The 18,292-nt window shown below is 38.8% G+C and overlaps 1 protein-coding gene across 2 annotated transcripts in view; it reads left to right on the top strand.

Annotated features, from left to right (window-relative positions):
* Positions 1-18,292, top strand: part of LOC110448494 — a 57,469-nt gene that overhangs the window by 966 nt on the left and 38,211 nt on the right. Inside the window, exon 1 of one of the 2 annotated variants that reach the window (XM_021494758.1) lies at positions 17,202-17,355. The exons of the other annotated variant lie outside the window; for it this stretch is intronic. Within the exon in view, the coding sequence (XP_021350433.1) occupies positions 17,300-17,355 (56 nt within the window). The 5' untranslated portion in view covers positions 17,202-17,299. Of the gene's footprint in view, positions 1-17,201; positions 17,356-18,292 lie in introns of those variants that run through there. 2 annotated transcript variants of the gene reach the window in all.

Here is an 18,292-nt window from a genome sequence, read left to right as displayed (position 1 = left end):
CCCCTTTTTCCCCCCCCCCCCCCCAGACCTGAATTCGAATACTAGACTTCAGATTGTTATACTATCGCTCTAACTGATTGAGATTCTTGATCAACGGACGTAGCCCGGCCAATCTGTGCTATACAATTATATCCAAATGGAAATTAAGGGGAGGCTACTGTAAATAGGAAAAACCACAGTGCAGTGGGACACGGATCCTGAATTAATATAAAGTGACATTTACATCAACCAATATTAGATTTATCAAATCCCTTTTATGTGGACCGCTTACTTGAGCCATTTACTGGTAATGTCATTTAAACATTAATGGGATTTCTCAAAGTTCACTCAACTGTTAAATAATCGTGAAATTACTACCATTAGCATATGTGATTACTAGTATTTGTCCTCACACACTTCTATCAAACATTGAAAGTAATATACATGATAACTTTTTCAAATTATTCCGAAATTAAATATTTACAGTAAAACGCCCTTATCGATTAGCTGTATGGTAGTGGCGGGTACCGGTACCGTACATGTATTAGTAGTCTATGATTCGATCAAACTGTATTCTAGCAGGAATGATTGGTTTACGTCCGCTTCACTACCGAGTAGTTCGTTTATCCAGCAGACGAAAAAAGGACAGGAAAACGCATAGAAGGGATAAAGTATGGAGTGAAGGGATAGAAAAGGGAGACAGAGGAGAGAAGGAGCCGTCTATCTTATATATGTATTAACACATAAATCTGATTTCTGTAAGACGACTCCTAGGCCGAATGTTTGCCTTAAGCTTATACTAGTATGAGGTACGGTTCCCATCTGTCTATCATATAGTAAGTATATGTGTATCCATCTTTGGAATATCTCATAATGTTAATGTTTTAATAGTCCGTCTCTGTATGCCGGTTCGGTTCCTATGTTTAGTTGCAAACTTCCCATTTCCGGAATAAAATCTGGAGGTGGTAAAACCCGTTTTAAGTTACTGGTACCTTTGTTTTATTTTCTCAAATCACAAGGCAGAATTTCTCATCTTTAACATCTCCACATTCATACTTACATTTGCAGATAGTACGAAACAAACCGCCATGCATATACATGTATGTTAAAATGAAGTTTTGCATGTGCTGCATTTTGACACAGTTCGTAAAACTTTGCTAACGGAAATTATATACCAATTTAAGCATTACTCAACTTGAACTCTTTTGGTAAGTTGACTGTAAACATTATCAAGGACATTTTGATAATTTGTCTATCCAGAAGTTCTATTAAGATGCTGTCGCCCACTAAATCTGTTTCTATTTTGGCGTCACGAAAGAAGTTCATTTGATCTATCCAAATCATAACGTCAGGAATTGTTATTTTATTTTTGAATATATTAAAAATGTGTGTGATACCAGATATCGCGACAACATGTCGGCATCTGATTGTAGTCGACATGACGTCATTATTTAATTTGAAGAGGCCTGACAAATAGTAACGTCGTAAGGTGTGATGACATTATATATCTAAACAATACCACACATGTTAATGTTATATTTGTTTCGCGAATCCTTGAACCAAACAACAATGGCTGACAAAACAACGTCAAGGACGCAATAATGACGTCACGTTACCGTCACCTAAAATGGCAGAACACTATTTGAAATAAACTTTTGTCTAAATACTGTAGGAATCAAATTTCAACTGGTCTGATTAATATAAGACTGTTGTAACGAAACTTTATAAATGTGATAATGTGACGTTATAAACCCAGCGATAAATTTATATCATGACGTCATAACCTAAGCTAGGCCGTAATGACCAAAGAAAAGCCTCAAACCTTACAAACAAACCCCTGAAACTTCGAGGATGTTCACACCAGGAAAAGATAAAGGTTAGATATAAAGTTTCCCAATATTCCATTTGGAGGTTACCTTCTTTGCTGTTAATTTGAGCGGATTTATCAGCTCCCTTGGTATCCAAATGCAACATCACGGCAAACTTCGTCGAATTCTGTTACTTCTCCAACCATCAAAGAACGGATTTGAAATACAGAAGTGTATACCGTAATGGTACAAAATATACGTTAAACAGGGTAAAACTGTTCTGTCTTTACCAGGTTTTTATGATCTTCCACCCATTAAATCGACCAACCACTTCGGCTCCGTTGTAACATTCCCTAAATAATTCATCACGACGGAATGTCTAAGAAGAAGTTAACTTATTCAAGGTCTCGGCAAAGTTGTATCAGATTTTTTGCAGCCGTTGCTTAATATAAAATTTTATTTATTTTATAACAATTATGAAACAGGTTAATCAGTCTTGTTGGCTCCGATGTTAGCGCGCGTGCGGTCTTAGTGTGGAAATCGGAAAGGTGAACCTATACCTTTTCACGCCCGATCGGGGAATCGAACCCCGTCCGCCTTGGTGATAGGCGAGTGCGTTATCCACTGTGCCACCCGACCGCCCATCTTTCACGACGGATGACTATACAGATCGGGAATGTGATAACTGAATATCGATATTGTGTTGTAGAATACCGATACATTTATAATATTGTGAAATATCTACACTGTATATTGTATGATATAAATCGATATATTGTATTGTAGAGTATGTAGAATATTTAATATTGTATTGTAGAGTATGTAGAATATTTAATATTGTATTTTAGAATATCGATTTTATATTGTAGAATGTCTCGATATTATCTAAAAGATATCAATACTATAAATGTACTGCGGATTCATCATCTACCAGCATAAAATACCCCACTTTCAGTGATAAATACATGTTTATTAGCATATCAGCTTGCTATTTATGACTTCTCCCATTGGTTCGATTCTTGATTTCGATTGATTCCAATTAAAAACCACATACACGTGACAAAACAGAACAGTTTTATATGGCGTTAACCCTTTGTCTGTATATTCTATTTCTCTCACAAGGGTTTGGAAACTGCACTTTACACAAGAAAGGCTCAATGAAATCGTATAGAGATCTTAATACCAGATTCTTTGTATTTGTCATTGAAGTCGTGTTGGCAGACATATTGTAAACAAACATCGCTGTGGAGTACAGAGCACACTGACGTCATAGCTTGATAGTGCGTAGAGGTCGAAGTATACTATTATTTTGCACGTCACACGACATTGATTAAACAACACTTTTCTTTTAGCTGATTTGAGGCACTGGACAAACATGTTTAAGAAGAAGAAACACAACTCTGCGTCGATTTCATTATACAGCGTTTCATGACGTTGATGTAATTTTCTCTTTTCTATAAACAGGTAGCACGGGAATCAGTGTCGCTGCATTGTTGTGCAGCTAGGCGTGTTACACGAGTTAATGATTCACCTTGTTCTGTAATAAAACACGGAGTAAAATTTCCAGTCGGTGGATATCGATCTTAATAAAGCTATACATATTCGATGTACGTTATTGAGAGTCAGAATGTTCCATTAGATCGGTATAATGTATAACCACATGTATGCATGCGACCTGTCGCTGTTGGTTTTACAACAGCCATTAAACTTCAATTTTTTTCGTGTATGTTTTGGTTATGCATAATCCATACATACTATACACGAGTTACCTGTCGATTTCTATGACACCTGATTATGTATGTACCTGTGTACGTGTTTATTTACCGGCGGTGATGGCACGGTGAAATCCATTTGTAACACATCATCTTTACAACCTATAATTCTCACCAACACTTAATTTACATTTATATTTAATTCGAATATACACCACAACTTCCATAGAAGACGACATAAATACTCTACATTAGGTACCGTTAGGCCGACGGGATTATAAAATCCATTTCTATATACATGTACGTAGTAAGATAGAACGAGAATATTGATCTAAAAATAGTAATATTTTATCAATCAAATTGAATACAATGATCTCGCATAATCCTTTTGGTGGGAGGAGTTTGATATGATAACAAGTGATCGATACCCGTTCATACATGAAACATGTTCAGTAACATTGGGGATTGCAAACGGGTGTTCATCTGAGGGTCTCCGTACCAATGCCAAACACTGAAGCTACGCATTAGCAATTATTTTGTTTTGGAAGTTATAGCTTTGATAAAATCTTTTCTGAAAAGAAGACCACACCTTGTGGGACTTTCATGAAAATAAAAGATGAAATAAAATATACTCAACAACTCGAGTATAAAAAAACGCACCAGGAGTCGAGCACTGGACAACAATTTGTTATACTATCACTCTGACATACTGTATGTGCTGTTTGGTCAACGATTGTATTCTGGCCAAACACTGCTACACTTGTATCCAAACGGAGGCTAAGGGGAGGTAATTATACATAGGAATAACGACAATGCAGTAAGGCAGGGATCCTTAAGGAAGTTATAAGGGGAGGTAACTATACATAGGAAAAACGTCAATGTAGTGAGACAGGGATCCTTAAGGAAGTTATAAGGGGAGGTAACTATACATAGGAAGAACGACAATGCACTGGGACTAGGATCCTTAAGGAAGTTATAAGGGGAGGTAACTGTACATAGGAAGAACGACAATGCAGTGAGGCAGGGATCCTTAAGGAAGTTATGTGGGGAGGTAACTGTACATAGGAAGAACGACAATGCAGTGAGGCAGGGATCCTTAAGGAAGTTATAAGGTGAGGTTACTGTACATAGGAAGAACGACAATGCAGTGGGACTAGGATCCTTAAGGAAGTTGTAAGGGGAGGTAACTGTACATAGGAAGAACGACAATGCAGTGAGGCAGGGATCCTTAAGGAAGTTATAAGGGGAGATAACTGTTAAAGGAAGAACGACAATGCAGTGAGGCAGGGATCCTTCAGGAAGTTATAAGGGGAGGTAACTGTACATAGGAAAAACGTCAATGTAGTGAGACAGGGATCCTTAGGGAAGTTATAAGGGGAGGTAACTATACATAGGAAGAACGACAATGCAGTGAATCAGGGATTCTTAAGGAAGTTATAAGGGGAGGTAACTATACATATGAAGAACGACAATGCAGTGAGGCAGGGATCCTTAAGGAAGTTATAAGGTGAGGTAACTGTGCATAAGTAGAACGACAATGCAGCGGGACTAGGATCCTTAAGGAAGTTGTAAAGGGAGGTAACTGTTCATAGGAAGAACAACAATGCAGTGAGGCAGGGATCCTTAAGGAAGTTATAAGGGGAGGTAACTGTACATTGGAAGAACGACAACGTAGTGAGGAAGGGATTATTAAGGAAGTTATAAGGGGAGGTAACTGTACATAGGAAGAACGACAATGCAGTGGGACAAGGATCCTTAAGTAAGTTATAAGGGGAGGTAACTGTACATAGGAAGAACGACAATGCAGTGAGGCAGGGATCCTTAAGGAAGTTATAAGGAGAGGTAACTGTACATTGGAAGAACGACAACGTAGTGAGGAAGGGATTATTAAGAAAGTTATAAGGGGAGGTAACTGTACATAGGAAGAACGAAAATGCAGTGGGACAAGGATCCTTAAGAAAGTTATAAGGGGAGGTAACTGTTCATATGAAGAACGACAATGCAGTGAGGCAGTGATCCTTCAGGAAGTTATAAGGGGAGGTAACTGTACATAGGAAGAACGACAATGCAGTGAGGCAGGGATCCTTCAGGAAGTTATAAGGGGAGGTAACTGTACATAGGAAGAACGACACTGCAGTGGGACAAGGATCCTTAAGAAAGTTATAGGGGGAGGTAACTGTACATATGAAGAACGACAATGCAGTGAGGCAGGGATCCTTCAGGAAGTTATAAGGGGAGGTAACTGTACATTGGAAGAACGACAATGTAGTGAGGCAGGGATTATTAAGGAAGTTGTTAGGGGAGGTAACTGTACATGAGGTAAAAGGCAATGCACCTGAATGACGTAACTCATAATTGTCTTCGTTCATATCAAAATTATTGTCACCATTATGTGTTTGTCTTTGTATCAACCAGTCTCCATTAGAGATGACATAACGTCACGCAGTCTGTTCTGGTATTTAATCACAATCTAATTAAACTACGGTCTGCTCAGCACGAACGTCGCAAATGACAAAGCATTAAATTCACGTTGTATATATAAAAATCAACACAACTTGTTTGATACATGAAACATGTAATTCAAAACAGAATATACTTCATATGGAACCGAACCTTCCACAATAGTCGCCAGATCATAGAATTGAGTGGGGCAGAGTATATCTCATTCGTCGCCTGAATACGTTAGAGAAGGTAGGACGGGCTCTCCCTAAAAACTTGCATGCAAGCTACATGTTATGTGTCCTCCATGGGTCTTGTGTTATATTACGTGGTGATAACTTTAAATACTCTTTTGAGAAGTAATTCGGGTAAGTGACGTTTAACGCTATCTAACTATTTACATTCACGAACATTATGAGAATTTATTTCCATCGTAAATGTTGTCGTGAAACAATGTTCATCAAGAGGGGAACAAATCGGAGCTTTCGACCACAGGAGCAAAGAATGTTTTATAATCCCGAAAAAGAATAACAAATATAACCAGACTTACTCGTCATTGTTGTCGTCTGCTTCAGTCACCTGGAGGTCACGTGCGATGCCTTTTTCTGATTTTTACCACAGGGACCTGAGCATTTGTTACAACTATATTTGGACCTCAACTGAGCTCTCCAGCGTAATTTTAAACTCCATCCCAAGTGGTGAGATATAAAAGCCGTTCCAATTCGTGTGCCTTTTTTGGGGGTGGGATTTTGACCGAAAAATGATGTGAATCCCTATTACGTGTAAGATAATCTTAAGACTTAAGTTTAGGTCCAAAAATACCGGTAGCAAATTCTCAGGTCCTGTAATCCTCAAATGACCGGGTAAATTCAGATATGAGACGGAAAGTATGATAATTAAAATCATCTGACATGTTTATATGATATAGATAGTTATCCCAAATCATACGAATTTTAAATTAAAAAAATAATAATTCTATATTTATTGAATGGCAACCAAGTCTGTGTGTAGTTTGTTTAGATAGGTATCGCCTGAATAGTGACGAATAGATCTCACTTAAATGTCAACAACAATTTAATCAATAATCCGACATACATTTAACACCGTATGTATCCTATCTGTACAGATATGCTAAGTGTTTGTTGTTCAAATCGCTGACTAAAGTTTTACTCTTTTCCTCCCAGTCAGTATATATTGTATATACAAAGTTGAGCTCTCTGAAAGGTCCCATATGATCAATCGATACAAAACTAGGGGGAAACAGTAACTGATTTTGCACGACTCCTTAGCTAATGTATTTTCACATTTAAAAAACTTAAAGATATAATTTATTCATCTTTCCTTCTCTCAATGAAAATATTTACTTCGCTACTAGCTTCTAAATGAGCTGACATTCAAGAATGTTACGTTTACGATCATGACTACCGACTTGTCATTTAAAAGTGTTCAGAATCAATTTAATCTTAAAAACATTTTTTTATCAAGTTTGCCTTTTATCAGCGATGTATATTTTTATCTGTATTTGTAACATGGGATGTGATGCGTGACATTTAAATAAAACACAGATTGATATTGATTGGTTGTATTTTAGTAGATGTTTGAAGGATCTCTTGTTCAAATATTATTGACTCAACGTGTCCGTCACATTAAAAACAGCTGAACACTTCAGAGAAGGAGTTTTGATCTGTTATGATCCTGTAGTCATAACGACGTTTATCATTCATGAGCCCTAGGGGTAGGAGCGATATAGACGGATTGGTCGAGTGGTGAACACTCCGGCATTCCAGGGTTCGTTCCCGAAGTCGCCATACGCATGGATATTCAGAGAAAGTGTTTTTCTCCTGCCCACACAGCTCCAACAACCCAGGTGGAGTATAAATTGGTCTGGGTTGGATGTTGCGGTATCTGTGCTGTAGAATTCAAGTGAGGTGGCACTATACATGATACCATTGGAAGCACGGTCCCACTACAAATAGAACACAATACATCTCCAGCACACATACAGGCATAAACACATGGGGAGATATTAGCCAGGTGGCATACGACTAGTAGTTAGCGCCTGATAAGGCAGCTCCTGCGAATTTCTCAAAATTGTATTGATTAATGTATATGCTAATTGTATTAATTGTATATCTATGTGCTGTAGAGCGCTTTGGGGTGACTTACGTGAGCTAGATAGGGCGCTATATCAAATGTTGAATATTATCTAAAAACCAGTTTACTTAGATGTAATAGTAATTTGAGCTCATAAGAGAATCGTGTGAGTTATTGCAATCCACGTTCATTTGCCGCCCGTCGTCTGGGCCCTGTATTCATGAAACCCCTGTATGCTCAAGCAAGGGTTCTGTACTCAAACCAGCTTTCTTGTAATTCACTTAAATCATGCAAACAATTCAAAAAGTCAAATGTAAACGTTGAAAACAGCATTCGGATTTATGGCTCTTCATTTTTTTTTCTATATCAATTAAATATTAGATTTTTTAATTAAATTTTAACCGAAACAAGTGATTAAGCTTGAGCACAAAAGCCATGCATGCTTGAGCATGAGAACGGTTTCATGAATACGGGCCCTGTTGTCCGTTGACATCTCTGTATATGTTAAACTTAATCTCATGGCAGCTACTTAGAAAGTCCAATTTGAACATTCAGTAAGATGAGAATGGTGTATGCTATTTTTGTGAGGTGTAATAAATATAAACTTTATTTCTTTTACAACAATTATGAAACAAGTCATTTGAACTTACATTAATCACTCTTGTTAACCCGGATGTAAACGCGCGTAGGGTCTTAATGTTAGAGGAAACCGGCGTACCCGGGGAAACCCCGTGTTATAGTGGTAGTACCTCTTACATTGGTTGTTTGCCCCCCCCCCCCCCCTCCCATTTTAAATAGGTCATAAATCTTACATGAGAGGTAAAGCCCATTGGGCCACTTGTTTTATTAAAATCCCGTAAGTTAACCTCTTCAGAAAACCATCTGAGATATCGAGTGCCTGGCTTATCCTCGTGTCTCTTTGTATTTATTGTTTATTTTGTAATCTGTCTACGAAAATCATAATGTGACGTTTTAGTGATACTTGGAACTTGAGTAGATAATCTATTTGTTCATACTCAACTCACGAGAATTAAGTAATGTCATGATTTAGATGGTCGAGTGTTGTTTGATATGTTAAGGAGTTTACATTTCGATCGTGTCGGGTTTCCGTTGTATCCTGCTAATTATATTCAAAGATCAAAGAATTTGTGACGTTTTGGGTTAATTTTCGGCCCTATAAAATTAAATCAAATTTGTTTACTAAATTCTTTTGCAAACATCATATTGGTTTATTGTGTCGATCTTTGCTGGTGTCGATTTTTCAAATTGTGTATGCGGAGACGCCCCACCAAAGCAACAAAATTGCGTTGCTATGTAGAAATAGCAAAACTATGTTGTTTTGTGGGAAAGTCAGCATGCAGAAATGAAAGCCTCCGCACGTGGCAACCATACATTTCTTTCTACGACTGAACACTGATATGACAATGTTTAAGCATGTGAAATAGCTATTTGGTTTGGCCAGTGTTTTGTTTATTTGCATCGAAATGGCTAATGATCGACGTAAATAGCACATAATAGCGATGTTCATGCATTCAAAATGCGGGTTTACATCTCTCGTTGTTACATCATCTCTCGTTGTTACACCATCTCTCGTTGTCACACCATCTCTCGTCGTTACACCATCTCTCGTTGTTACACCATCTTTAGTTGTTACACCATTTCTCGTTGTTACACCATCTCTCGTTGTTACACCATCTCAAGCTGTTACACCATCTCTCGTTGTCACACCATCTCTCGTCGTTACACCATCTCTCGTCGTTACACCATCTCTCGTTGTTACATCATCTCTCGTTGTCACACCATCTCTCGTCGTTAACCATCTCTAGTTGTTACACCATCACTCGTCGTTAACCATCTCTAGTTGTTACACCATCTCTCGTTGTTACACCATCTTTAGTTGTTACACCATGTCTTGTTGTTACACCATCTCTCGTTGTTACACCATCTCTCGTTGCTAAACCATCTCTCTCGTTACACCATCTCTCGTCGTTAACCATCTCTCGTCGTTACACCATCTCCCCTCGTTACACCATCTCTCGTTGTTACACCATCTCTCGTTGCTACACCATCTCTCGTTGTTACACCATCTCAAGTCGTTACAACATCTCTCGACGTTACAACATCTCTCGTTGTTACACCATCTCTCTTTGCTACACCATCTCTCGTTGTTACCCCATCTCTCGTTTCTAACCCATCTCTCTCGTTACACCATCTCTCGGCGTTACACCATCTCTCGTTGTTACACCGTCTCTCGTTGCTACACCATCTCTCGTTGCTACACTATCTCCCATTGTTACCCCATCTCCCGTTGTTACACCATCTCTCGTTGCTCCAACTTCTCTCGTTGTTACACCATCTCTCGTTTTTACTCCATCTCTCGTTGCTACACTATCTCTCTCGTTACACCATCTCTCGGCGTTACACCATCTCAAGTCGTTACAACATCTCTCGACGTTACAACATCTCTCGTTGTTACACCATCTCTCTTTGCTACACCATCTCTCGTTGTTACCCCATCTCTCGTTGTTACACCATCTCTCGGTGTTACACCATCTCTCGTTGTTACACCGTCTCTCGTTGCTACACCATCTCTCGTTGTTACACCAGCTCTCGTTGCTACACCATCTCTCGTTGCTACACCATCTGTCGTTGTCACACCATCTCCCGTTGTTACACCATCTCTCTCGTTACAACATCTCTCGTCGTTACACCATCTCTCGTCGTTACACCATCTCAAGTCGTTACAACATCTCTCGACGTTACACCATCTCTCGTTGTTACACCATCTCTCGTTGCTCCACCTTCTCTCGTTGTTACACCATCTCTCGTTGTTACACCATCTCTCGTTGCTACACCATCTCTCGTTGCTACACTATCTCCCATTGTTACACCATCTCCCGTTGTTACACCATCTCTCGTTGCTACACCATCTCTCGCTGCTACACTATCTCCAGTTGTTACACCATCTCCCGTTGTTACACTATCTCTCGTTTTCACACCATCTCTCGTTGTTAAACCATCTCTCGTTGTTACACCATCTGTCGTTGCTACACCATCTCTTGTTGTTACACCTCTCTCGTTGTCACACCATCTCTCGTTGTTACACCATCTTTAGTTGTTACACCATCTTTAGTTGTTACACCATCTCTTGTTGTTACACCATCTCTCGTTGTTACACCATCTATCGTTGTTACACCATCTTTAGTTGTTACACCATCTCCCGTTGTTACACCATCTCTCGTTGTTACACCATCTCTCGTTGTTACACCATCTCTCGTTGTTACACCATCTCTCGTTGTTACACCATCTCTCTTTGCTACACCATTTCTCGTTGCTACACCATCTCTTGTTGTTGCACCATCTCTCGTTGTTACACCATCTCTCGTTGTTACACCATCTCTCGTTGTTACACCATCTCTCGTTGCTACACCATCTCTCTCGTTACACCATCTCTCGTCGTTAACCATCTCTCGTCGTTACACCATCTCTCGTCGTTACACCATCTCTCGTTGTTACACCATCTTTAGTTGTTACACCATCTCTCGTTGCTACATCATCTCTCGTTGTTACACCATCTCTCATTGTTACACCATCTCTCGTTGCTACACCATCTCTCTCGTTACACCATCTCTCGTTGTTACACCATCTTTAGTTGTTACACCATCTCCCGTTGTTACACCATCTCTCGTTGCTACACCATCTCTCGCTGCTACACTATCTCCCGTTATTACACCATCTCCCGTTGTTACACTATCTCTTGTTGTCACACCATCTCTCATTGTTACACCATCTCTCGTTGCTACACCATCTCTCTCGTTACACCATCTCTCGTCGTTAACCATCTCTCGTCGTTACACCATCTCTCGTCGTTACACCATCTGTCGTTGCTACACCATCTCTCGTTGTTACACCATCTCTCGTTGTTACACCATCTGTCGTTGCTACACCATCTCTTGTTGTTACACCATCTCTCGTTGTTTCACCATCTCTCGTTGTTACACCATCTTTAGTTGTTACACCATCTCTCGTTGTTACACCATCTCTCGTTGTTACGCTATCTCTCGTTGTCACACCATCTCTCGTAGTTACACCATCTTTCGTTGTTACACCATCTCTCGTTGTCACACTATCTCTCGTTGTTACACCATCTCTCGTTGTCACAGCATCTCCCGTTGTTACGCTATCTCTCGTTGTCACACCATCTCTCGTTGTCACACCATCTCTCGTGGTTACACCATCTCTCGTTGCTACACCATCTCTCGCTGCTACACTATCTCCCGTTATTACACCATCTCCCGTTGTTACACTATCTCTCGTTGTCACACCATCTCTCGTTGTCACACCATCTCTCGTTGTCACACCATCTCCCGGTGTTACACCATCTCTCGTTGTCACACCATCTGTCGTTGCTACACCATCTCTGGTTGTTACACCATCTCTCGTTGTTTCACCATCTCTCCTTGTTACACCATCTTTAGTTGTTACACCATCTGTTACACCATCTCTCGTTGTTACACCATCTGGCGTTTCTACACCATCTCTTGTTGTTACACCATCTCTCGTTGTTCCACCATCTCTCGTTGTTACACCATCTTTAGTTATTACACCATCTTTAGTTGTTACACCATCTTTAGTTACACCATCTCTCGTTGTTACACCATCTCTGGTTGTTACACCATCTCTCGTTGTTTCACCATCTCTCCTTGTTACACCATCTTTAGTTGTTACACCATCTGTTACACCATCTCTCGTTGTTACACCATATCTCGTTGTTTCACCACATCTCGTCGGTACACCATCTCTCGTTGTCACATCATCTCTCGTTGTTACACCATATCTCGTTGTTTCACCATCTCTGGTTGTTACACCATCTCTCGTTGCTACACCATCTCTCGCTGCTACACTATCTCCCGTTATTACACCATCTCCCGTTGTTACACTATCTCTTGTTGTCACACCATCTCTCGGTGTTACACCATCTCTCGTTGTTACACCATATCTCGTTGTTTCACCACATCTCGTCGGTACTCCATCTCTCGTTGTCACATCATCTCTCGTTGTTACACCATATCTCGTTGTTTCACCACATCTCGTCGGTACTCCATCTCTCGTTGTCACATCATCTCTCGTTGTTACACCATCTCTCATTGTTACACCATCTCTCGTTGTTACACCATATCTCGTTGTTTCACCACATCTCGTCGGTACACCATCTCTCGTTGTCACATCATCTCTCGTTGTTACACCATATCTCGTTGTTTCACCATCTCTGGTTGTTACACCATCTCTCGTTGCTACACCATCTCTCGCTGCTACACTATCTCCCGTTGTTACACCATCTCCCGTTGTTACACTATCTCTTGTTGTCACACCATCTCTCGGTGTTACACCATCTCTCGTTGTTACACCATCTGTCGTTGTTACACCATCTCTTGTTGTTACACCATCTCTTGTTGTTACACCATCTCTTGTTGTTACACCATCTCTCGTTGTCACACCATCTCTCGTTGTCACACCATCTCCCGGTGTTACACCATCTCTCGTTGTCACACCATCTCTCGTTGTCACATCATCTCTCGTTGTTACACCATCTTTAGTTATTACACCATCTTTAGTTGTTACACCATCTTTAGTTGTTACACCATCTCTCGTTGCTACACCATCTCTCGCTATCTCTCGTCGTTCCACCATCTCTCGTTGTGACACCATCTTTAGTTGTTACACCATTTCTCGTTGTTACACCATCTCTCGTTGCTACTCCATCTCTCGTTGTTACACCATCTCTCGTTGCTACACCATCTCTGGTTGTTACACCATCTCTCTTTGTTACACCATCTCTTGTTGTCACACCATCTCTCGTTGTTACACTATATCTCGTTGTTACACCATCTCTCGTTGTTACACCATCTCTCGTTGTTACGCTATCTCTCGTTGTCACACCATCTCTCGTTGTTACACCATCTTTCGTTGTTACACCATCTCTCGTTGTCACACCATTTCTCGTTGTTACACCATCTCTCGTTGCTACACCATCTCTGGTTGTTACACCATCTCTCGTTGTTACACCATCTCTTGTTGTCACACCATCTCTCGTTGTTACACTATATCTCGTTGTTACACCATCTCTCGTTGTTACACCATCTCTCGTTGTTACACCATCTCTCGTTGCTACACCATCTCTCTTTGTTACACCATCTCTCGTTGTTATCTCCTATACCATTTGTTCAATGTATATTGTGTACGAATATAACAACTTATTCTAAATCCCCAATAAAGTCAGAAATAGTCTAGTCTAGTACTTTGAATTGGAGATACATGCATGTTCATAATTCTTAAAAATGAGAACAGATCATACCGTGTGGCTAGCTTGATTAGTATAACGGATTTTTGAATGATGACTATCCGTTAATTTTCACTTAAGGGTATATGCTATATCAAAGAGTTGTGCGTCTTCAATCTAAAAAAGTTTCAAATTAAGAAATACTTGATTCTTCTATAAGGAGTTACAGCCGTTCCGGATTGTTCGTAGCCAATCTCCGAACGGTCAATATTTGCTACCACCTCTTTGATGTTCGGGATGCTACGATGTTTGTGTACGTGACTGAAGTCTTTAATTAAGTTATAACCATTAAGAAACAACATCAGGAAATACAGGCTAAGTCTGTTTGATTAATCGTACCAAACTGATGAATCTTATTCTATACGATATCAGGAAATACTTATAAAGGTATACGGGAGGTAGCTCTGACGAAAACGACAGGTAAAATGTGTACTGTACAATACGCCCTAAGTAAGATTTATAATAACCTTGTCGGCTTTAGAATTCCGTAATTACATTTACGGAAGATGGGTTCGTTATTATAATCTGGTTGTGTTTAATTATGTGTGTACTCATGCAAACAGACTATGTAAGTACAGACTGACATGTATTGATATTGAGAGTCCCTGATTGATTTCTGTAGTCCTTTGTAGCACAGAATTGATTTACACCAGCTAACCGCACTTATTTTTTAATCTCGCAAAATAATCAATGTACACGTACTACACTATGTATTCTCCAGGCTAGGCTTTCCAAGTCCACTACACACTATCCAAACTTATTTTCGTGATACTATAAAATATTCATTTAATTTTGAAAAGTATCGAGAAAAAAAGGCAAAATCATGCTGTGTTGTATTTTGGAAACACAATCACAATAGCGAAATTCTTATACCATTACGATTTCGATGGCGGCCTTTAAATTCTTTCTATGTCGCTTAACTTTTAGTGTAATACAATTCCTACAAAATAATCTCAACCCCTGTATGTATTTGTGTGTAGGTGTTAGTTCTTAGTTTACTGGGTAGATTAATATCCAGCAGGTAAAACACTTATAATCTGCTTATCCACACACGCCTCAAATCATAGTATGTGTCGACAATTAAGCAATCGACACGACTACTTTAGCCAAGAAAGTCCGGTAGTTACACACAACGCCATCCTCGATACCCCATGGGTTACGCTCTGTGCAGGGAACGTAAGTGGGCGTAACCCCTGGATTATCGATGATGACACAATGAAGGAGTATCTATAATGTGTAGGTTCAGTTTTGGAGAACGGAAGTTGAATATTTTACGTACTTAACTGAGGCACACGTGCAGTTCCCTTAAGTATGACCTTTATGGGTTGAATTTTGTCGAAAGACTAGTTTGCAACTATGAACATCCATGTGAGAATGCCTTTCACTTTTTCTATGAGTTTCAACAGTTTGGCGATGAAAGGTGTATCGTGTTTCAAAATTTGAATGCCTAGCTTTACAGTTGAAATTAGAGCTTTTTTTCTTTGACAGTTCAGATCGTTCGGTGAACCTTTATACAATTTTAATTCTATTCAATTCAATAATTGTGTTGCTAATTTATAGTTACATAGTAACTTAACGTGTTTAGACTTGTTCATAAGTTTATCCAACCCAGCAATACATTTTGAACGGTGTTTTTATGTTGTGTATTTATTTCTATGTGAATTTAATATATCTATAGATATCTATATATCATGTGTATGCCTAACGTCATGTATGACGGGAGATGATAAGCTGTAATACCTTGTGCCTGATACCCTGTTCAGTTTTAATTGGCAATAAAATATTTTTAAAGTAAAAGTTAATAAATGTTGTGATCAACATTATTGATTGTAATTTGCATTCCTTCCAGACACTTGACTTTTTATTTCATTACGATCGAATTATCTTGACTGAATATGATTAGTTGCGTACAGGATAATTTTGGTATCAGTTAAGTATGCATGCTATATTTTACCTCTCTGTGTAAAAAATACTTTAGAAATTTTATAAATCATATCCCGAATGTCTCATTAAAAATTAACAGCTACCAACTCGGGTACCTACAACAATTCAAATTGTTGATTTACCGCAAAACTATGCAAACCCGACTGTAAAACCTTAAAATGGCACAGGTAACCAAATTTATATCACAACGTAAGATTAATGCCTCTGAAATTAACCACAATCATAAGCACACCATTTTCTCCACAATTTTTAGAAATTACGCGGGAAAATAGTGAGCAAGACATGCGTGTATTATGACAAGTGACCGTTGAAAATATCTTTAAAGGCATCCTCGAAATAAGATTCCGCACACGTCACCACACATATCTTCCGTGGAAAGAAAAAAATTGTGTTTGGAGATCAGATCATTTGGATTTCGAGGATGTTTGAAAAGAACAACACAAAATTAACTTAATTCGCAAGGTTTTCTCAACAAGTCAGCACTTACTTTTTATTATAATTAAATATGTTTTTAACTTTTGGAGAGAACATTTGTCTAACCACCCTTTTATATATTAACGTAAACAAAGTAAAGGAAACGCACCTGTTTGATTAGCAAACTCTCCCCAAAAACACTCACAAACCGGTTATTAATTTAAATGTCCATTTAACTGGCGGCTGAAAAGAATATTTAGATTTGTATAATGATTAGGTAATCAAAATTAGCATGACAGTGCATTATCTTTTCAACTATTTTACCATTAAATGGTAAGATCGCTTATAAGACGTTCACACAATTAAAATTACCATGTTACTGTATAAAGTTAGCATTAACGTTAATGCCTCTCAGTATATATATATATATATATATATATTTATATATATATATACTAGTCCTGGTAAGGTTGGAGATTAGAGGGGTTTATCCCCAAGCGTCTAGTAACACACTGATATTGGACTTGGTTAGTACTAATAGTGTGTGTGTGAATTCATGGACATTCAAAATGGACGGTCGACATTTTGCCTTCGTTTTGGAAAAATACATGGAAAACAACAGAAGGTATGCACTAATATGACTGTAATCATCTGTAATTATTTATTCATGATCTTGTTTGTGAATGTTTTGAGTTGTCTATACATATTTACGTACACTAAAGTCGGTTAACCTACAACACAATGTAAACCCCCTGTTGTCACGTTACACAGAGTGGTTGTAACTGACACCGTCATTTTCAGACAACGGTACATTTTGTTTTTTTTCTTTTCTGAAATTACGCGAGGGTATTCCTCATTGATATAAAAAAACCGAAATATAAAGACTTGTTTAAAGACGCTTAAACAAAACACGACGTGTATATATGTCTCAACAAGCATTCGGGACCAAACGAAATTAATTAAGAAGTAAAACATTATTTAAGACCATACAGAGTTTGAAACTACTTTCTACTACAACAAGTTAAAATCTTTATTACGGCGTCAAAATGCCATGACATCATAAGAACGGTTAGTCCACAAATAAAGTTCAAATATTTAATAATACATCCTATTATCAACATTACATAATGAAAGTCGACCAAGTTTATAAATAAATGTCCGTAGGGCATGCGAATTAAGCAGTCTTTCCAATTATGGCGTAAATAGGTATTGGATACTTTGCTGACCTCACAAATAGAGTTCGAGGCGCGTTCTGTAGAGAGAACGTATGTTAATGTTTTATCCGCTGTCCAACAAAGCACATCGTTCGTCACTAACGTTTCCGAACCCCTCCAACACACGAGAACGCTATAAGACAATACATGTACATCACCAGAGAACCAAGGTGTTTGGATGGTAATATTTGCATGAATTATTTTCCTTGTGCTGTGGTATACGCCCACTATCATAACTGATTTAATCACTTTTTTAATTCCCTTGACCGATCACAAATACACGGACGTACCAAAGTCCTTAAAAATGGTAGTTGTTATTTCCTGCTTAACGTTCAGCATTTATGGTTA

Source organism: Mizuhopecten yessoensis, unplaced genomic scaffold (genome assembly GCF_002113885.1).
Source record: "Mizuhopecten yessoensis strain PY_sf001 unplaced genomic scaffold, ASM211388v2 scaffold4105, whole genome shotgun sequence".
NCBI classification, from domain to species: domain Eukaryota; kingdom Metazoa; phylum Mollusca; class Bivalvia; order Pectinida; family Pectinidae; genus Mizuhopecten; species Mizuhopecten yessoensis.
Note: the sequence above shows the minus strand (reverse complement) of the source record. Positions and strands in the feature narration are given on the sequence as shown.